The sequence below is a fragment of the Anabrus simplex genome, chromosome 5 (assembly GCF_040414725.1).
Source record: "Anabrus simplex isolate iqAnaSimp1 chromosome 5, ASM4041472v1, whole genome shotgun sequence".
Taxonomy (NCBI): Eukaryota; Metazoa; Arthropoda; class Insecta; order Orthoptera; family Tettigoniidae; genus Anabrus; species Anabrus simplex.
Window position 1 is genome coordinate 117,455,541 of NC_090269.1, and position 23,645 is coordinate 117,479,185.

Genomic DNA, 23,645 nt, shown 5'->3' on the forward strand with positions numbered 1-23,645 from the left:
CCTTCTAAAAGCCTTTTAAAATGCCTAACCCACTCATTTTCTCCTATTTTATCCCCCTTCCCTACCGGTTTCGTTCTTCTGATCTTGTTTACTGACTCCCAAATCCTCTCAAATTTCTTCTCTCTACAATATATATTTATTTTTTCAGCTTCCGCCTCCTGCCATCCTCTTTTCTTCTCATTCAATACCTCCTTATATTCCCTTCTCAATTTACAATATTCCTTCCTTTTTTCTTGCACACCATCCTTCCTAAACTCCGGTAGGGCTCTCATTACAACTTCGCGTTTTTTCTTGCAGTCTTCATCAAACCATCCATTCATTTTATTCTTTTTTCCCTCTACCCTTCTCCTCACTTTCTTCCCCACCCTCCATACAGGGTGTTCTATTAATTTTAGCACGTTATCCATATCATTCCCTTCTGCCGCCCTTTCAATTCCTACCCTTAATATATCTCCCTCCTCTTTCAAATGCGTCTCAATTTCTCTTTAGCATTATCATCCCATACATACTTCCATCCTCCATTCCTATATCTCTCCCTACTTTCCTCCATCTTTCCCTTCTCGTCAGCAACCAAAGTTCTCATTTTTATTTTGATAGGCATATGTTCCGTTAATCCACATTCTAACACCTCAAAACTTATTATTCTCCTTAGCGCTATCTCTGAGCTTATTCCTATATCCACTACACTCCCTCCATTTGTTGTAATATATGTCAAATCTCCCACACTATCCCCCTTCATCCACCCATTTAAAATAAATAAATGTTCTATAGCACATAACTCTAATAACCTTTCTCCATAACTATTTACACTATCCTTACTCTTTCTTTGCAGTTCCCCGTCTACTTTTACTTCTTTTCCGTACACCGGCACCCTATTGCTCACTCTCGCATTCCAAACCCCCAGTAAAATCATCCCATCTTCTACATACATCCCTTTAATTGTGTTTATTTCTTCAATCAGTTCATCGAAAAAATGTTTATTTGCATAAACTGAATCGCTCGGATGGTTATAAAGCAGTGTCAGACAAATTGCTTCCGCTGCCCCCTTCCCCATTTTTACTCTCAACCACACTACCCCTTCTACCCTAGTCTGTAACGTCTCCACCCATTCAGCTATCTCATTTCTTATTAAAACTACTATGCCCCCTGGGTTCCGGCCCCTCTTCCCTATTTTTTTCCTTAACACGTTAACTACTCTACAACCGTCCCATGTCATTTTAACCCCCTTTCCTAACCACGTCTCTACTAGAGCAATAATCTCAAAATCTTTCACTAAATCCACAATTTCCTTATTCCCTAACTTCCCCATCAACCCCTCAATATTCAGTACCCCTATCACCATATCTAGTTATTTATTTCCTTCCCTTCCCTCCCTATACTTCTGCATTTTGCCACTTCCCCCCTTACTTCTCGTGATTCTTCCTTTTGGCTCCACCCCATCCCTCTCTTTCTTCTCCCCCCCGTCCTTCCCCTTTTCCGTGCCAGAGCCTTTTTTCCCACCCCATAGATCTTTTAAACTTAACGATCTCGCCTTATTCAACGTCTGCTTTCTCTCCAGGTTTCTTTCTGCATTTCTCTTATTCGGGGAGGTTGAGTCACTACCCTGACTCCTTTCCCTTCCCATCACCTCTTCACTACCTATATCCACTTCACTTCGGTCTAGTGTCCTACTTGTTGATTCACTCCTTCCTGGGTTGTTCTGACTCACCAAGGTCTCTGCTATCTCCGCTACCTGCCCGCTGACACTGCAGTCCCGTCTTCTCTCTTCCTTCTCCGTGCTGATGTCGCCCTGCTCTCGATTTCTGCAACTCATTTCCTCCTCACATTTTTCCATTCTCAGCAGTTCCTCCTGTGTCCACGATCGTGACCAATTTCTGCCTGAAGTTACCAGACACCTTCCCACTATCTTGACTCGCAATCCCTGCGCTCTAGCACGCCATATATGTCGTTTATAGACATCCAACCGCATCCTGTCTTCTTTCTCTATCTCAGCCTTCAAATAAATGTTCGATCCTTTCAAATTTCCAGCATTCCTCAGAATTATATCAGCCATCAGGGTTGATATTAATCTTAACTTCACCAGCCTATGTCCCTTGTTCCTTCCCACTCTATATATATCATCTATATCAACTTCAGAGAAGTTTATCTTCATTTTGTTCGAAACTATGTCCACCACTGTTAATACTAATTCCACTTTTGATTCTGTTCCTTCCTCAGGTACACCATACACAAACACATTTTTCCTTGCTGATTCGTTCCTTGCTAACCTCACTTCTCTCTTCATTGCTGTTAATTCCTCTTCCAGTACCACCACCTTCTTTTTCAAGCTCCCTACCTCATCTTCTATCTCTGCTAACTTGTCATTTACCGAGCTCGATAGCTGCAGTCGCTTAAGTGCGGCCAGTATACAGTAATCGGGAGATAGTGGGTTCAAGTCCCACTGTCGGCAGCCTTGAAGATGGTTTTCCGTGGTTTCCCATTTTCACACCAGGCAAATGCCGGGGCTGTACCATAATTAAGGCCACGGCCGCTTCCTTCCAACTCCCAGGCCTTTCCTATCCCATCGTCGCCATAAGACCTATCAGTGTCAGTGCGACGTAAAGAAAAAAAAAAAAAAAAAAAAAAAAACAACTTGTCATTTACACCTCCAATTTCTTCTTTTATAAAAATGTTTAAGTCCTTCATCTCCTTCATTTGGGTTGCCTGGTGTTCCTGCATCATTTCCTTTATTTCTTCTCCTTTGCTCGCTTCCTTCACCACTCTCTTGATCTCTTCAATCTCCTCCCAACCGAACGGACCCTGGTTTGGACCCGGGTTCTTTTCTATACCTCCTACCACCAGCAGCGTCGCAATAACCGTCGCACACAACATAATTTCCAACAGTCCTTTGTAACCACTAATTTCTCTTCCTCTCGCAGCTCCACCTTCCTTCCAACACCGCCTTGCACCATGCCATCTTCCAATTCTTAGCCTGTATTGCTGCAGCGTTACTCCCATATTGTGCATCTCAGCTCACTCACACGTCCGCACTTCTCGATGTCTCGCTCGTGAACTGTTAGGTTCTTCAGTCTGTAGAAACTAATTTATAAACTTCCAGAAAAAACCCATATGATAACAGAATTATACCTGAATTAATTAATAATTAAGTCGTTTCTTTTTCAGGTTTAATTCTGTTATCATATGAAGGTTCAGGGGAAAAAACAGGTAAGTCAACTTCCTTCAGAACTCAGAAAAATAAAATTTTAATTTCAAAATGTTACTAGATAAACAAATAAAAAGTTACAAAATTACTGAAGTCCAAAATGTAGTAAACTGAATTAAGCTTGGTCGGATGCGCAGTATATCACCGTTAACTCAATTACGACAAAAAGTTGATTTACTTGGGTTTCTTCCCCGGATCATTCATATGTTTTCTTTTTTCGATCATTCATATGTTTTCTTTTTTTCAGGTAATTTATAAATCAGTTCCAAAAACTGAAGAACCTAACAGTTATAAATTAACTAAGTTAAAACTGAAAAGAAATAGCTTCAAATATCATAAGTTAAATAACTAGGAGACATTTAAACTGTTCTGAGATTTATGACTACATTTCACAACAGATATTTCACAAAAAAAAAAATCAGTATATCTCTAAAATATGAACAATGTTTTACAGTAAAGGTAGGATTGGTTTTCTTCATAATGTGTGAGAATAACATGCATTAAATATTGCTTATTTCCATATATTTGTTGCTTCCAATATATACCGGTAGTTTTATGATGTCCTACATTATATTACACTATGTTATATTATTTGTTGGTCCCGCAGTGTAGGGGTAGAGTGCCTGCCTCCTACCCGGAAGCCCCGGGTTTGATTCCCGGCCAGGTCTCAGGAAGTTTTACCTGCATCTGAGGCCTGGTTCGAGGTCCACTCAGCCTACCTGATTACAATTGAGGAGCTATCTGATGGTGAGATGGCAGCTCCGGTCTAGAAAGCCAAGAATAACGGCCGAGAGGATCCGTCGTGCTGACCACATGACACCTCATAATCTGCAGGGCTTCAGGCTGAGCAGCGGTCACTTGGTAGGCCAAGGCCCTTCAGGGCTGTAGTGCCATAGGGCGGGGCGGGTGGGGGAGTCCTTAATTAAGGCCACGGCCGTTTCCTTCCCAATCCTAGCCCTTCCCTGTCTCACCAAATGCCGAGATTACGGATAATGAAAGCCTTTACCTTCCACCCTTCCAAGGGCCTTCATGGCCTATATGGAGATGGCTTTGCTTTTCATGCCGATAGCAATTTACACAAGTGAAACATGGAAAATTACATCTCGGAGAGCACAGAAGCTCAGTGTGTACCACCAACATTGTTTACACAATATTTTGGGTGTTGCTTGATGTGACAGAGTCACCAATGAGGACATTTTTGAGACAGAGTGGGTTCAGGAAATTACAAGATATTGTGGCAGAATATCAAATGCATCTAGCAGGTTATATTCTTTGCTTACTAGACAGCCAATACTTGAAGAATGCTATGCAATGGAAGCCACCAGGAGGTAGGCAGAAGCCGGGCAGACCATGCAAAACATGGTGCCAAATGTTCAAAGAATATCTATGATTAGTCAACATCAGGTGGGACAGTACAAGAATGCTGCTTCGAACAGGAGTTATTGGTGGAAGCTCTTGCTTTCCTGTGTGCTTCCTGCAGAAGGAACCGATGGTGATAATGATGATGCTTATGATGATGGTGATGTATTTGAAACAAATGCTACCAGAGATTTATACAAATCTTCAAAGGAAATATAAAACTGTCATTAAAATGGAAAATACACAACTTTAACACCCCCTAATAATGATGGGTGAATGACGTTCTGAAGAGAACGTCATAGAGAAGTGCGTACCAGGTCAAAATAAAAACAAAGGAGCAAAGGAAGCAAAACAATAAATAACACCTCAAAATGTAAATAAGGAAGCAAGGAAACAAGGAAGAGTGCAGGACCTTACCCATTGAATGAGATTAGAGGAGGGGATCACAAGGAACTGCGATGGACATCGCTCAAATGATACCAACATTAAAATTTTAAAATAAATATATACTTGAAAGAAACTTCATTTTTACATATTACCCAACAAGAAATCTTTAGACCCCGATAAATAAAATGAACTAGAAGGAATGAAAATCTAAATGGCATCCATGAAAATTGGGTAAAATAAATAATCTAGATATAAATATAATTATTATTCTTTAAAATAAAATAGTTTCCTCATTTTTAAAAGAAAATCCTGGTGCACCAGACAAAAAACTTAACAAGTTACTACTAAGTGTTCGCAAACAAACTTAAAATTTTAATAAAATTAACAACAAATTATTTAATAGAAGGCTTCCGACACACCCTAGTGGAAGGATCATTCCCCGAAAAATCCACATAACGTAAATCAAACAATGCATGAAAATAAAGGAACTCCACACAACAACCGACCAATATGAAAACACATATCGCAAAGAAATTAAAATAATATCAACACTAATAATTTATGAATTAAATCACTCCACATAGTAGATGTGGTAATTAACAAAAACACGACCCGAACATAATGTAATGAGGCAGGACACACATCACAAGAAAGCAAACACACGATCTCGCCTCAATACCGCAAAACAATTGCTCATAATATTCACAGAGGCACACACCAGTGGACGCAAATCTCCGCGAAACAATAATGCCCAATTTCAGTTGCGTAACTGCCACACGACGATAAGATAAGATAAGCAACAACAATATGAAGAGTAGATAAGGCCAAAGCTACAATCGCTCCACATTGGGGGTGCCCAAAACCCTCAATTAAAACTCCAAACTATACATTGTTAAGAAATTACATCTTTGAAATAAATGTGGGTATCCCCATATCATAAGGTAATAATCAAATAAAACCACCCGCAGTAATGCAGAAATATACAATCCTATTCCCTAATTATATGTATCAATTGAATAATAATCTATGAAATATGCAAATAATAATAATAATAATAATAATAATAATAATAATAATAATAATAATAATAATAATAATAATATAGTTTAAAACAGGGGTGGAGTTCAGTACAAACGTAGTAATTAGGTCAGAAACACGAGTAACAGGAGGCCGAAACACACAAAACAAAGCACCAAACAATAATATGAGAATCACAACATCAGAGAAAAGATGATAATGTGCACCACAATAAGCACCACAATATGAATATGAATTTTACAAATAGAAGCAGCACACGTAAAAACTCAGGGAAAACACATGCAGATACACCAGACATAAGAATAAACCAAAGGAAAACACAAAATTTAGAAAAAGCAAGAACGAATTTTGACGGTTACCTGGAGCAGACAATGCACTTCGCAGTTACACACTACATACTTCAAGTATGAATGCCATCACCAAACAGTGGCCTAATTTCACTTACAGTAAAAACACTTATAGAATACAGTAAATCACACCAAGAAAGTTATATACACAGTAATGAAACCAACGGCGTACCTACATGGTGATCAATTATGCTCAGGTAACCTACTCGTGTTATACCTAATTACTAATACACTCACAAATAAGAATATTAAAAAAAACTAACATATTAAACACAAAGGTACTTAACATCCTATACACCACATTAGTCTTCCTCGCTAGGCGAGGTATACCCTCCTTAATTATCCGATCTCAAGCGGTTCAGCCATAATAATTTTAGTAGCAGCGCCGCTGTTAGACATGGCCATCGCATCCAGTCATAAGCGAGTCCAACAGCCAAAAGATACACTTCACACTCGGCCACATGACACGACACAGTCACAACACTGCTACATGCTCTGGCAGAGACCGCCGAAACACACAGAGAAGTTGCTAAGCACACTCATAGATGGCACGGAGGTCCATGTATCTGTACACCTTGTAATGATACCTTGTATATGCACTACACAAACAGAAAACGTGACGAAAAGTCACAATTGCCAGGTTTAGATAGAATAGATGACCAATATTCTAACAGTTCAGAACGGTCATGCATTAATTAACCCAAGTTTACCAGATACAAGGTTTTAGTCATCCCATATTCCAAATGGTGTAGAATTCCAGTTCCAAATAGATAATGGCAAAATTATCAATGACAATATCGGCACATTAGCAATAAAGCGGGGTCCAACAGTAAGATGCTTAATCCACAAAATGTCACTTGTGTGGATAGTTCACACAATTTAATAAGTGTCGTGTAGACAGTTGATTGTTCAAAGTATATGCCATAACGAGCGTATTTTGCAAATAACGCTGCATAACCATCTACTGAGTTTCTTATGAACTACAGTATTCCTAATTTCCTGACCACCTGTCACAAAGATGACTGTACTGACAGGCAGACACTCTGCAGTTCTAGGGTTGATTAATGTGTAGTGTCAAAAAAAGAAAAAGGAAAAAATGTACATTTGCAGCAAACATTACAGTTAATGGCCTCAAACGAAGGGATGTTCAACAATGAAGACCATTTCTAATGGACTGAAAATTATCAACATTAAACCTGAAATGGACTTTCAATTTATTAGGTTGTCTTTGGTACATTTAGTACATACCGAAGATATGTTAAATACAAAACAAAAATGGCCAACCATCCGATTTTGCATCTGTCAGACAGACAGGTTGTGGGTTTGGATCCCACTAGTGTCTGGCAGACAGGTTGTGGGTTTGGATCCCACTAGTGTCCGGTTGGCCATTTTTGTTCCGAAGTTAACATCTCATTTGTATGTACCAAATGCACTGAACATGACCTAACATGTTGAAAGCCTATCTCGAGTACAATGCGGTTGTGAAAGTTCAATATTCATTATCAACATTAAAATTATTTTTGTTAAAGACATGATGTTTCCATTTGAAGGAAGTCAGAATTGCCTCCTTATATTTAAGTCACCAGCTATCGCAATAAATAATCTGTGATATGCAGATGATACTGTTCTGCCTGCAACAAGTGCTGAAGATCTGCAGACATTACTAAACTGTGTGGTTGAACACAGTGTTGCAGCAGCTCTGAGTTTAAACACGAAAAAGACCAAAGTAATGGTCATAAGCAAATATGTCATTCAACCTGTTAACTTGACAATAGCTGGCACATCACTGGAGCAAGTCTAATGCTTTAAGTATCTCAGCAGTGTATTTGATCACAGCTGGAACAATGCTGTTGAAATTAGGTCTTGGATTGAACAGGTAAGGACTGCATTCAAGAGAATGAATGAGCTAACTTCTCTGTAACAGGGGCTTTAAGATCAATCTCCATCTCCGTTTATTTTAGTGTTATGTATTTTCTGTCTTACTTTATGATGCCAAGACTTGGACCCTAACAGAGAACACCACCAAAAATCTTCAGTCCTTTGAGATGTGGTGCTACCGACGCCTCCTCAGAATATCATGGGTTGACAGAATATGTAACACTGAAGTACTCCAACGCTCTGAACAAAGAGCTAGAGGTCATGCACAATATAAAAAAGAAGAAACTTGAGTACTTGAGCTTATCTTACAAGGTAAAATTGAAGGAAGGAGAAGTAGGGGAACAAGGAGAATATCTTGGCTATGGAATCTATAAGAATGGTAAGGGGTCAGCACCCCCACTCTTTTCCAAGTTGCTGAGAACAAGAAGTAGATTGCCCTCATGACAACAGACATCCAACGAGGACATGGTACTACAAGAAGAAAAGGATATCTTCTACGATTCAAGAGATTGCTGAACTATATTTTTCATAGTATCTTACATAAAATCTTAGAACATACATTTTCTAATATGATGGGTAATTCAGCATTGTCTTTGTAATATCATTCTGTTGACTATGAAATGATCAAGCTCACACACTAAGGACTGTAAAGATTGAAAAATTTAATAATTCTTATGCACCAGAAATTTTTTTCACCCTTTGCAACCATAGTAAACAATAGGTAACACATGCTTCCTTCATAGTTTTTGTAAGAGTTCTGCTATTATTAATCAACTTTTTTTCTTCATAAAAAGCAGTAAAACTGCTGCATATATATCATTAATATGTAAATATTGAAAAATGTTTTCTGCTGAGTTATTTTAAGAAGTAGAATGTGAAAGAACATGAAAACCTTTCCTATCTAGCAAGAATAGGACAAAGCACGAGATATCTAAACTTATAGGCCTACAGAGTGGTCAGAAACAATGTGAATCATGTGTGAACCATGTATCTGACCATTAGAGGGTTGGTCATACTGATAAATAACTTGAAAAAATAATTCCGTATCTCGTGCTGTTGTCATTTTATCAGCTGCTAAAGTTAGGCAATCAGATCGCTTCACGGGCGAATTAAAATGGGCAGTGCGAGATGGTGTTACTGAATCTGCACATGGCTTAAGACCGGCTTGAGAGTCATACCAAGGAATCAGCGTCAAACAGAAACACACTGTGGGTTTGAGTCATGTCACCATAACGTACTTGCTATGGCGCCATTCTGTCAGCTCGGAGGTCCGTGTTCAAACCCCTGCCCTGGCGATTTGTTTTTCCTGTGATTGGTGCTCTGAAGCCGATCTTAAGCAGCCGCATGCAGATTTAGCAACACTGCCTCGCAAATCCCATTTGAATTCACCTATGGAGTGATTTGATTGGCTAACTTCAGCAGCTGATAAAATTATGACAACGTATGATACCAAGTGACTTTCGCAAATTATTTATCAGTATGACCAAACCTCTTACGCACATATACCCGGTTCATGTTGTATCCGACCATCCTCTATTTCAACAGTTATTGGCCAGAATAGATGATCTGCAGATATCTTAGTCTTGCAAGCAGAAGTAGTATACCTTCACAAATATATAATAAAGTGAAAATCTAAATTATGAAGTTAAATTATAATGTCTAAGCACTAAAACAATTTACAGTAAAATGTACCATTCTGTTGCATAGGAATCACCATATAAGGTTGCTCTTAAAATATTTTATATAATATTTTATTGTAAATTGTTTTAGTGTTTAGACATAATTCAGCTTCATAATTTAGATTTTCACTTTATTACCGTATGTATTTGTGAAGGTATATTTTCTTCTGCTTGCAAGACTAGGATATTTGCAAATCATCATAATTATTCTTTCATCCCAATTTCCCAGCTGCAGTCCATTTCAGTTTTCCCATGTATTCCAACTGACCTCTCTAAAAGTTACACCTTCTCTCACTAGTTCCAGCCATCTCTTCTTAGGTTTACTAGTAGATCTTTTATCAGTTGGCAACCATTGTTTTAAGATTCTTCCTCCTTCCATTAGTCCAACATGACTAAAGCACTGTAAATGTGTCCTAGTTACAGTTTTCTTAAAGGACTGGTTCACTTTAACTTCATAAGTTCTTAAAATTCCTCAAAAAATGTAAGATCCAAAATGGGATCTTACCACACAATCATTGTAGCAAAAATGGAACAGTAAGTCAAGAAAAACCTCCTTTTAAAAGAAAACATCATTTGGAATTTTTACTTAGTCAACTACAGTTATAATGAACTCCTAAGAACTCAGATACTGTATTTGATTCACTATATCTGAAGTTCACTACAACAATCAAAATGCCATCTCTTAACTAAATTTTTATTGGAACAGGGGGAAGAAACAATAAAATATCTAAAATAGAATCAGTCTTTTCAATTATTTATTACTCAAACAAAACAAAATACAAACAGAATCAATTTTAAAAAACCTTACATTTCATTCGTATGGCTGATGTCACCAAAGCAACATTTTTATGAGAGAACAAGTCTCAGGTGGACACCAAGGCACTGAACAGTACCTTACTTGGCACTAAAATGCAGCAGTCAATTACAGGTGGATGCTTGCAGCATACAGTTGTGATGAATATTTTCTTGCAGATCTTTCTCTAGAGTTTGTGTTTTACTTACACTAGATTCTGCATTGTTTATACATTCTAGAAATCTTAGAACAGCTTCTTTCACTGTCTCTCCAGCATATCGGTGGTAATTTTGTTGAAATGTATGATTTCATTGATGTGGACAGTGAAATTCTAATGAATAAAATCCCTTCAGATAAAGCCATCATTGAAGCTGTTAGAGGCAGTTACATTTGGGAAGAAACAAAAGTGAAGATGGAGAGACTAAAGAAAGTGTCCTGACAGTGAAAGAAGCATTCGAGGAACACCAACTGTCTACCAGAAGCAGAATTTTTCATTGCTTTGTTATTGGCTCTCGATCCCCCTCTCAAAAATCTTTAAAAAAAATGGATGATGTCGTCCAGGCTTTAGTACTGAACTGGTAATACTTTTCGGAGCTCACTTATTGCCAGGCTGAGGAATGTGAACACTGGAAATGCAGTGTCAGCAAGTTTAACTGAAGCTTAGTGGTATATGTCTTTCTAAAAATATTGTGCCATAACATTCAGAGTGCATAAAACACTAATTTGAAAACTGGAACCAAGTCACTGATGTTTTCAAATACAGGACAATTATCAAGGATGATTGATAGCGCAAAATTCAAAGGTTTTCACCAAGTTACTGAGTCCATAGATCATGAATATGATGACTATGATTAATGTTATTATGGTTTAAAAATCAAACAGGATGACTTAGCTAATGATGCTGTTTTTATTTTCTCTAGTTTCTTGGTTACACTACTTAATAATGTTCCCTATTATTTGCCTAGCTCCGCTATGAATTATTTTCCACTTCTTGCAAACAGTAGACGTAATGGAGGCAGAAAATGTATCCACTGAGTCATAAAGATGTATACACCATCAAAGAGAGCTCCATGGAAAAACCCACCAGACTGAGTGATAATAACAACTTAATAAGAGTGCACATACGAACTGATAAACACAAAGAAAGCCACTCAGACAATGTCTGAAGAGCGGGCTGATATTTTCTGCTGCCTAGTAGTAAGGTGGTTGCTATGGTAATGGCAGCTAATCTGTGGGGAGGAAAGAGCATTCTTCCCCACTCTCTGCTTAACTTCATGCTAGCGAACACATGAGCTCCGAACAGTATTTTGACTGAAAATGAGTTAATTCATCACGCCCAGTACCTTGATACAAGTGAGAAAGTAACTCATCTTGCCCAATATGCACGTATGCATTTGCGGTAAGTGGGTTAACTAGTCGAGCCCGTTTTGATTTATATTTCATGATTGAAACCATAATTCATTGTTTTATTAGACTTTTTTGAACTACTGTATATTGCAATTAGAGTAATTCTGGCACTAAGAAACAATAATATGATGCTATTGTCCTGTAATACTCTACATTATCCTTACATTATTTCAATATGTCTTATGACAAATTGTCCACTTATAATAAGAAAAGCACTACAGGCTGTACATATAGTTATGCAAACATTCTTAAATTTACAGTACAGAAATACAATTTTCAATGAGGTTCTATTTTACAATGGTAACCCTTGAAGCATGGAGCCATTACAAACAGAAATATTACCATACAGTATTGGGCACCAATCTGGAAACTACTGATATCTATAAAACGATCATCGAACTACTTTCAACAATAGAATAGGACATGTTAGCTCTTCCTGCCCATTAAATAATAATTTTTGAGAACACTGGATGATTCAACTTGTCATTACACAAACAAGTTACGACTACTGGTAGAAGCTCCAATTAATTGAAGGAACAAGAATCCACCTGATCGATACTTTTAATTTTTTTTTAGCCTTAGGCTATTTCAATAGACATTGAATTAAAAGTTCAGAACATGTTTCGAATGCGTTGCATTCATCATCAGCTGCTTACATTTGGCAAAAGTAAAATTGTGAGACTGTTTTTAGCTAATTTTACTTTTGCCAAATGTAAGCAGCTGATAATGAATGCAAGGCATTCGAAACATGTTCTGAACTTTTAATTCAATGTCTATTGAAATAGCCTAAGGCTAAATAAAAGTGAAAGTATCGATCAGGTGGATTCTTGTTCCTTCAATTAATTGGATCTTATAGTCGATATGGATATGAAGTGGATAGTATGTAACTACTGGTAGAAGAGTAACCACATCATGCGTGGCTAAGATTTCAAAACACCTCGGGTTCTTAAAATTCCCAATTATCAGCGGTTTTCTTTTCTCTGACCCTGTCATGTTGACACATATCCACAGCATTATCCAGCATTTGACAATTTATCACCCACATTCTCTCTGACCCTGTCATGTTGGCACATATCCACAGCATTATCCAGCATTTGACAATTTATCACCCACATTCTTTTTCCACTTTGAACTTATGTATTCTGTCCATGGAATAGTCTACCTTCATCACTCATCAGATCAGTAGCCGGAGGAAAATTTTGGCCACTCCGACGTCAACCATTCCACTGTCATTTCTGGATCCACCAATTTCACTTATTCACTTATCCTCCCAACCATAATATCGTATCTGTTCTCTCATCTGTCCAGCAACCTCTTCGAACCATGAATTCTTGCGCCTCACTGGGCAACTTGAGATAGCTGCTCAGCTTTGTTCCTCAGCACTCTCTTGCTTAGAGCAACCCCAGCAGATCTCTGAATAGTGAACTATTTCAGCAGCGCTTGGTCAATGTAAGTCTCAATCAACCGTAAAAAACAGTTGTTTGTTTGTTTGTTTGTTTGTTTGTTTGAGGTTTGTTTATATCCAAGGCACTCAGAATTTTGTCCCTGTTTCTAACAACTTTTCTCACAGTATTATTCAAGCTATACTTCCGACCCATGTTTGCTTGAGAAAGTCCATGCTTGATGTCACCGATAATATATGCCTTATCTTTCAAAGAAGACATCTGACATTTGATGCTCAATTTTAATTGAACTTAACAGCCAGATGCACAGCATCTAAATGCCTAATGTGCCTTGCTAAAACAAACTTCAGCTTACTTTTGGCCGCCGTTGGCAAGCACATTCGCTCTTCCAGTCGAAGGAGTTTAGTAACTTGGACATTCCGCTGCTGACTCCATATATTCTTAGAAGAGCTATATATTAAAAAAATAAAAAAAGAGATCTTCAAGTTGTCAAATTTATACAAGGAAATCTGCTAAGAAAAAAACTGTTGCTGTTACAATGATGATCTTCCTTAGAAGTAGCAAAAGTCAAGGGTTCACTATTTTAAAAAATTTAGTGTACAATTTAATAAAGAATTTATTGTAGCCGAATGGCCATAATGATACATATATGTCATATTCCTTTTAGAATTTGGCCTACATAGTAATACAGCATATTTCCTTGTACTGAGCAGTCAAGTCACTCCTTGCTATATTCCACTATTGACCTGGTTCAGTTTGAGCACGTGTTTATGTAGCAAGTTCCACATATATGTTACATGGTTCACACACGCAATTTTCATTTGGGTCATGAAACACTTTTTGGGAGCAAATCTTGTGGTGGAAACCATGAACTGCAAGCCTGGTCATGACTTGCCTCATTTCACACAGAGATTGCATCCATCTTCTGTCCAGCATCGCACTTGTTATGTAGAATTCCATGGTATATCCCGCTTTTTATTCTTTAGATCTTGGAGCACCTTGTTGTAACTTTCCGTAGTCGGTAGTAGTAGAGTTATCCATAGATCCTCTATTAGGAACGTTTCTCTTGCAAGCTGGTTGCCTTCGATACACCAAGGGCTCTTTTGAGAAATCCAGATTTTGTCTTTTCTATGTGTAGCCTAAAGCTTCTTCCTGTAACCTGTAGGGTAATGTCTAGATATTTGAAATTGTTGACTATTTTCAGTTCCTTGTTGTTGTAGCTCACTTGGTTGGAAACTGCTGGCCTTCCATTGTTTTGAAAAATTATCATTTCCGTCCTGTCCTCATAGATTGTAACTTAGTTTTTCTGAACCCAGTCACTCAATATGTCTACTGCCTTTTGCAAGTCATTTGTCTGCTCTGAAGCTATTGGCATATCATCCGCTTTGCCTTTGCTGTTTCTCGAACTCCCTCATGAACATTGTATGTGAGCACATTAAATAGGGTGGGGCTCAGGGGATTACCTTGAAGTACACCATTCATTTGCATTATTCAGCTTGAATTTCCAACTCCGCCGTAGACTTGTATGTAGTTTTCTGCTAATATATTCGATATAAGAGCCGTTGTTCTTGTTCTACCTGTTAGTGTTTCTAACTTGTTCATAAGTATAGTTCTGTTGACTAATCAAAAGCCTTCAAGTAATCAACAAAGACTACATAAAGTTTGCTGTTAGGTACAATTTAATGTACACTGATTGGGACCAATGAGTTTTTTTCAATATAGCTGAAAGTTCAGAACAACTGAATTCACTAAAACCAGTATTGTGCTGTACTCCCAGTGAACCTCATACTGATGAGAATCTGATAAATAATATTAATTTAACAAATATACTGCTGCATTTTTGTTGAGTTCTGTAACAGCTTTCAACATTTATTAAAAAGAAAATCTTCCTTTGTCCACTGTTGGCAACCCATATACTCGGGAAGCTAATGGTGGTTATTTGTAGTCATAAATCATCTTTCTGTTTCTATACTTCACAAACTTAATATACTAAATAAATACTGGTACTTTCTTTCAGCTTCAACGACAGAATCAATCCACCTTCTCGGTTTTCTGATTCACATTCTCATGAGCTAAGTGAAGCAGAGTGTGATATGAGCAAGCTGGGACGCAAATCTGGGCGTGGTGGTGTGTCTGCCAGACTCAGCAGTGAGACTTCCTTCCAGATCGATGTCTAGATGCACAATGTGCCTTGCTAAACCATAACCTTCAGGAGTGGCTGTCTGTAAATTATTTTCCAACAAACATTCTTACAAGAAACTGTGGGTAAATCTATGGAAGACACATCACTTGTACAAGGTCACATTTTCTATGAAAATGAAAAGCTGTGTTAACATCTTATATGTATTAGAATTCAAAGCCAGCAATTTAAGAAGTCTTTCAGTTTACAAGAATGACATTGGTGCCAAAACAAAGCATAATAAAAATAAATAAAATAAACAAATAAATAAACAATAATTAATGGACAGCCAACACTGCACAGCTCCGAGGAGTGTAGAAGTTGAAGAACATTCTCAGGACGTATACCGAATCAATATCAGTGTGCCTCAACAGGCAAAAAATAACGTTTTCAAAGATCTAATGGATAAAGTATAACTGCAAATGAGCAGTATGATCACACTATCACTTTTTCTTAACATACTATACAGTAAAAATAATTGCATCATTATGAAATGTTCTCATTTACCGAAGTAGACAAACAAACAAAAATTATTAAAAATTGCCACAGTTCTTTTGTGTTATATACCAAGTCAGACGATAAAATAGATTCTGTTTCCAACAGCATCCATACATATTTTCTCCCATTCACACCACCCTAAATCATTCACTGCCAAAATTATCATGGTATAAAAATTGAATTTGGATTGACTAAAATATTGAAATCCTGTTACCTGTTGCTTTATTCTCAGTCAAAATATTTTATTATAGAACATATAAAACCTGAATCTTCCAATCCACGTGCTTCTAAGTTTCAGTCACTCAAGTAATCGTCTCATTACCTTTCTGACATGTGAGACTGCAGTTTTATGTGATTAGATAAATCGATAAATACAATAACGTTGGGTATGAGACATGAAATGAAGTGTACCGTATATTTGTTGAGATTTCAGTAAAATTTTAAATATGATGATTGTTTGTACAATTATTGAATGTTATACAGTACTGTATTTTGCATGTTACAATTTTTGGTAATATAATAAAGTGCCATAAAGGTCAAAATGTTTTTAAAAAATTATATGAAAGAGTGAATTTTCCTGTTAAAAACATCCTCACTGGCTATTAGTTTGTCATTCCTCTTCCTCTATTTTTTCAAATGTGTTTAGTTACATCACAGGTTAAATAACTCTGTACAATTTCGAAGAAGACTAGATGTGACAAATAGCAATTACTGAACAGAAGAAATTCACCTCTGTTACAGAAGGTATCACAGTTCCGATTTTTCTTTACTTTCTTTAATTTCTTTACTAATTTTCCGTTTATATGACACAGCCACTTTCTTCATGGTTGCAATTATACTCCAAGTATCTGAATAGAAGTACTTATAAGATGGATTTCCAGATTCATTGTAGAATTCTGTCTTAACATCACCATCGGGGCCTGTCAAAGTAGATCAATGTATTTAGAATAACCACATGATTATATAATTGGCATCAAATTAAATCATATCACACCCACCACACAACATACAATATAAGGTTTTGGAGTAATCTGGAGCAAGGTAGGATTGCTTTTTTAGTTAAAACTGAATCAGTCACAATTAAACAAAAAGGAGGAAGATACACGTATAAAGTTTTTATAATGAACTGTTGCAGACAAGTTACGTTTTAGATTCACACATGCAACAGTCTTAACACGTTGAGGGCCAGACCGAATTTCATAGGACTGCCGTCTAGTGCCGTGAGCTAATAACATCGAATTACTCCCTCGTGCCAAAATGTTTCACAGGCTTAACCAAACAAATGATCGCTGAAATGAGGATGTATTTATGATATATTAGGTTAACTTATTATGTATATTAGGTAAAATATTGCGACCCCATATGGCGTCGTATTGGTCATTACGAATTGTACACCTACACGCGCCCCCATATGGGGTCGCGCTTATACAGTAGTTACTGTCCCGACGCTCGGTTATACTTACCTTTTCCTTTGCAGGGACGTGTTATATGCTGTTGTTGATTATGAGAGATATGTTAGCTTGTTCATACTGGAGCCGTAAAAAAGTATGATCGCCGATTTTAGGTATAAAATGTAGTTATACAAAGTAGTGAAAATCATGTGAATTTGGTCAATTAATATGTAACAGAATAATGTTATAAGAAGAATTAGTAGTTATGGAATATTGAATAAGTATGTAATTTTTGTTTGTATAACTTAATTTGAGTAAGAGAACTAGCAGCGATGATTGTGCAACATGGGAAACCAGTGACTACATCGTTGAAGACGGTCATAATTGTTGCAACAACTGGCTTGGAAACCCAGAGTACAGTGGGGAAGTGTATGCTGAAGACTGTAATTCATCAATGTGGATGAACGTGCAAGATCGCTATTTGCTCTGTACTGGGTTCAAAATCACTGTAACTATATACTTCGTCTACATCATTGTCCGACTTCGTTGGCTGAACGGTCAGCGTACTGGCCTTCGGTTCAGAGGGTCCCGGGTTCGATTCCCGGCCGGGTCAGGGATTTTAACCTTAATTGGTTAATTCCAACGGCACGGGGGCTGGGTGTATGTGTTGTCTTCATCATCATTTCATCCTCATCACGACGTGCAGGTCGCCCACGGCCGAACCCGTCTGGGATATCCCGGCACTAAAAGCCATACGACATTTCATTTTCATTTCATTGTCCGATTTGTTTGATATATCATCCAGACTATCTACACTAAGTTTTTTAGTGCTCGAATTACTCGTAACGACTTAAAAAAGAAAAGGAAACTCACACCACTGCACACATAGATAAACAATCCATGCGCGAGATAGACAATGACTTTGTCACCCTACAAAACACTCTTGACGTACCCATATGGGGTCGCGCCAAAACAGGAATTGAGGAATGGAAGGTGGACTATGCACATACTTAAATAGACAACCAGGAAATGGCAGGAAGAGACTTTATACAGCTTCAAAACACAAACTAACTGCGCACCCAAATGGGTTCTCGATTTAGAACGAACATACGATTCCATATGGGGACGTGAAGTTCAAAAACTTGACTACTCTCACGTACCCAAATGGGGTCGCTTGGCACTCAACGTGTTAATATTAATATTGTGTTACTAGGTACACATCACTTATTTATTGCAGCAACATAGAATTCTTCACCTAAAATTAGGTTAGCTCGCTATAGAAAAAATTTGTCGTCTTGGCTACTGAAATAGAAATTACAAGAAATACATATAAAAACCTCATCCACAAATAAGAACAAATAATAATAATAATAATAATCCATCAAGAATAACAGCCAAGAGGATTTATTGTAGTGACCATACGGCAGCTTGTAATCTGTAGATCTTTGGGCTGATACACAATGGCTCCATGGGGCTGATATAGCCAAAGGATTTTTTTCTTTTTCTTTTATATTTACCACTTTTGTCTTATAGCCAGCTGAATCACAAATACAAATTTATTGATACAGAAGGCAACTAAATGCTTTTAACAGGTAACATATGAAGCGTCCAGTTGCAAAACTCATTTTGTCAATGACAACAGAATTTTCAGAAATCAGGAAAAACTGTCATTTGTTTATATGGGTTTATACGGTCAGTTGAGGCTAGCCAAGTACAGCTGAGCTTGCATGTCTGAAATGTGGGTAGCTTACATAACAAGCATACAACACAGTCAAGCTAGAGAGGAAACACACTCGGCACAGGACAGGAGCAGTGACGTTTGACTGTTACTACAAAGCTCTCGTAAGTTATGAGTTTCATTATGGTCTGTATTGACAACTGATCACTATCAAAGGGTAGAGAAGGGTCCACCTATTCAATACCAATTCAATACCTATTCAATGGTATTGAATAGATGGACCCTTCCCTACCCATTTATAGTACAAAACTTTCCTCACACTACTCAACGAAATGTTGACTGGAGTACAGTATTTAGAAAATACACTATAATCGCAAGAAGAAATTACCTTTTAAAAATATTCGGATTTAATTTAGACTGCTTTCAATACTAACACACATGGTTTTTTTCCTATACTTACACATTTATAGAAAACAAACACATTACAAGTTTTAAGTTATAATGTACAAATATATGGGGCTGAAGAGTGCAAGCTTTGATTTACTATTTTTTGGATGGAAATGACAGCATTTCCACTAAGAAAAGTAAAATTCCTGTTATTCATTCAGTAAAATGTAATATATTTACATACCTGTACTTCAACAAGTTTAATGCTTGATTTTGTACAGTGTTGTAATATTACATGACTTTTCCTGTTCACTGAGTTTCTGAATATATTATTAAACCTTATCAACAGACATCTATTGATGATAGCGAGTGAGTTTCAGCACTTGTAAAGACAGAGGTATTTACTATCCAAGTACAACACTATAAATATAATAACAAATAGATATACAGTATGTCTACAAATAAATAATCTAACTCATTTTATTCCCGGTAAACATGATTGGATTGTTGGCAAGTTTATCAATCATTTAAACTCAAACAACAAGAAGCCACTCTACTCATTATATGGTATCAGGAATGTTTCTAACGCATGTGTTGTTGTTGTTGAGTCATCAGTCCATAGACTGGTTTGATGCAGCCCTCCATGCCACCCTATCCTGTGCTAACCTTTTCATTTCTACGTAACTATTGCATCCTACATCTGCTCTAATCTGTTTGTCATATTCATACCTTGGTCTACCCCTACCGTTCTTGCCACCTACACTTCCTTCAAAAACCAACTGAACAAGTCCTGGGTGTCTTAAGATGTGTCCTATCATTCTATCTCTTCTTCTCGTCAAATGTAGCCAAATCGATCTCCTCTCACCAATTCGATTCAGTATCTCTTCATTCGTGATTCGATCTATCCATCTCACCTTCAGCATTCTTCTGCAACACCACATTTCAAAAGCTTCTATTCTCTTTCTTTCTGAGCTAGTTATCGTCCATGTTTCACTTCCATACAATGCCACGCTCCACACGAAAGTCTTCAAAAACATCTTTCTAATTCCAATATCAATGTTTGAAGTGAGCAAATTTCTTTTCTTAAGAAAGCTCTTCCTTGCTTGTGCTAGTCTGCATTTTATGTCCTCCTTACTTCTGCCATCGTTGGTTATTTTACTACCCAAGTAAAAATATTCATCTACTTCCTTTAAGACTTCGTTTCCTAATCTGATATTTCCTACATCACCTGCCTTCGTTCGACTGCACTCCATTACTTTTGTTTTGGACTTATTTATTTTCATCTTGTACTCCTTACCTAAGACTTCATCCATACCATTCAGCAACTTCTCGAGATCTTCTGTAGTCTCAGATAAAATAACAATATCATCGGCAAATCTCAAGGTTTTGATTTCCTCTCCTTGGACTGTGATTCCCTTTCCAAATTTCTCTTTGATTTCCTTTACTGCCTGTTCTATGTAAACATTGAAAAGGAGAGGGGACAAACTGCAGCCTTGCCTCACTCCTTTCTGGATTGCTGCTTCTTTTTCAAAGCCCTCGATTCTTATCACTGCAGACTGATTTTTATACAGGTTGTAGATAATTCTTCGTTCTTGGTATCTGATCCCTATCATCTTCAGAATCATAAATAGCCTGGTCCAATCAACATTATCGAATGCCTTTTCTAGATCTACGAATGCCATGTACGTGGGCTTGTCCTTCTTGATTCGATCCTCTAAGATCAGACGTAAAGTCAGGATTGCTTCACGTGTTCCTACATTTCTTCTGAAGCCAAATTGATCTTCCCCCAACTCAGCTTCAACTTGTTTTTCCATTCTTCTGTAAATAATACACGTTAAAATTTTGCAGGCATGAGATACTAAACTAATAGTGCGGTAGTTTTCACACCTGTCAGCACCGGCTTTCTTGGGAATAGGTATAACAACATTCTGCCGAAAATTGGATGGGACTTCTCCTATCTCATACATCGTACCTCTCTTAAAATAAATATTGAAAAATGTAATTCATTGTGTAGAGTACAAAATTACTTTTGAAGTACCAGTAAACTCTTTATTGTATCTGGTCAATATATGAAAACAGAACAGAAATAACTAATTTCAAACAACATACACTGACTTAGCAAATGTCGTGGGATAGTCACCTAATAGCGTGTGGGGCTTCCTCTGGCCCTGCGAACTGCAGTGAGACGCCGTGGAAGTGAGTCGACAAGTCCTTGGTAGTCCTCTGGACACAGCTGACACCAAATAGTTTGCAGAGCGACCGCCAATGTTGGTCTGTTCGTGGGTGCAGGGTCCATGGCACGGAGCCTGCATTCCAGGACATCCCAGATATGCTCGATAGGGTTCATATCGGGGCTCCTGGGTGGCCATGACAGTTGTCAGACCTCCGCTGCATGTTCCTGGAACCATTCCAGGGTGACGTGGGAGCGCTGGGCGCTGGAAGGCCAAAAATGGGTGAAGAGGGTCTTCGAGCAGTTCAACATACCGCGTACCATTCAAAGTCTCTTCCAGAACAACTAGAGCCCATTCCATACCAGGAAAATGCACCCCAGACCATAACAGAGACACCAGCGCCCTGGATCACACCTTCGAGGCAGGCGGGATCCATTGCTTCATGTGGTCTGCGCCATACATGATGCCTCCCATCGGCATGGTGCAGTTGAAATCGTGATTCGTCCGACCATATCACGTTACGCAATTGTTCCAGTGTCCATCCCTGGTGACTGGAGACAAATGCGCGTCGTTGTACCTGATGACGTTGGGTTAACAGTGGCACCCGTGTGCGGCGCTGGCTCCCATACCCCATAGAACCCATGTTCCTATGGATTGTCTACTGGGAGACGTATCTAGCAAGGCCTGTGTTGAATTGAGCCGTGATTTGTTGCACGGTTGTCCGTCTGTCACTATTGGCAGTCCGTCTCAGATATCGCGGGTCACGGTTATCGAGGGTCGCTGGACGGCCGGTCATTCGTCTGTTGTGGACGGTGACACCTGCATTCAACCATTCACGATACACCCAGGACACGGTTGATCGTGTGAAGCCGAATTCCCGCACCACATCCCATCCATCGGGCACCGAACACCATACCCCGTTCAAATGGTGTTAGCTCACGACGACGTTCCATGTTACACCTGTCACATGCACAGCCACTGCTCACAAGGTCTCCTATACACGACAAGTCCCTGGTAGTCCTCTAGACGCAGTTGATACCAAATCATTTGCAGAGCGACCGCCAATGTTGGTTTGTTCGTGGGTGCAGGATCCATGACCTGCGTCCAGGACATCCCAGATATGCTCGATAGGGTTCATATCGGGGCACAACACACCTGCACATCAGTGCTCTGCTATCCCATGACATTTGCTCAGTAAGTGTAAGCTATATTGAAAATTACCTGGATTTATGGCCATCAGATATAAAAAAATATAATAACACTATTACCTCGATACTCAAATGAATGTTAACCGTTCAATGGCCTTGACGGCCGGTGACGTCAATGGTCCTGTCGCTGAAGCACATACACTGATCGTTCACCCACTCGCTTGCCCACTTTATACGCTGTGTGCCCACGTGACAAAAATCTCAGTGTGAGCACCTCTATTAGGATGATGAATCTATTACCAAGACCTGTGTGTCACCAAATGCTAACAAATCTCAGGCTCATACGTTCAGAGACTTTAAATAAAATAGTTAGAACATAACATGATTTGCAACAGTATCATGGAGATAATGATTTTTGCAATAGTTCTCATTAGCAAGTTATGAGCACTAGGAAATGGAAAACAACACATTCTTTAATCAAAATGTAATTATATTAATACTTTTACAGTAGTCAACTCAAATTATTGTACAGATTAGAACATAAAATTAAATTTCACTTGGTTCTTGCATTTGCAAAAAGATTCTGTATTTTTAGCTGTATTGCTGGAAAAAACTAATATAACAGGTTTCTTCAAATAGCCTATGTTTTACACTTTTGTCACAATGAGTTCCACAAAAATTGTTCCACATCTCACAATAC

At 38.1% G+C, this 23,645-nt stretch overlaps 2 protein-coding genes across 2 annotated transcripts in view; one reads left to right on the top strand and one right to left on the bottom strand.

The window, feature by feature from the left end:
* Nucleotides 1-15,672, top strand: part of Dscam4 (Down syndrome cell adhesion molecule 4) — a 779,777-nt gene extending 764,105 nt beyond the window's left edge. The window contains exon 36 of the mRNA XM_068227782.1: nt 15,511-15,672. Coding sequence (XP_068083883.1) covers nt 15,511-15,670 — 160 coding nt within the window. The 3' untranslated portion in view covers nt 15,671-15,672. The remainder of the gene's footprint in view (nt 1-15,510) is intronic.
* A 41-nt stretch (nt 15,673-15,713) lies between these two features.
* LOC136873832 (thioredoxin domain-containing protein 12) overlaps nt 15,714-23,645 on the bottom strand; it is an 80,114-nt gene continuing 72,182 nt past the window's right edge. The window contains exon 4 of the mRNA XM_067147096.2: nt 15,714-17,090. Coding sequence (XP_067003197.2) covers nt 16,918-17,090 — 173 coding nt within the window. The 3' untranslated portion in view covers nt 15,714-16,917. The remainder of the gene's footprint in view (nt 17,091-23,645) is intronic.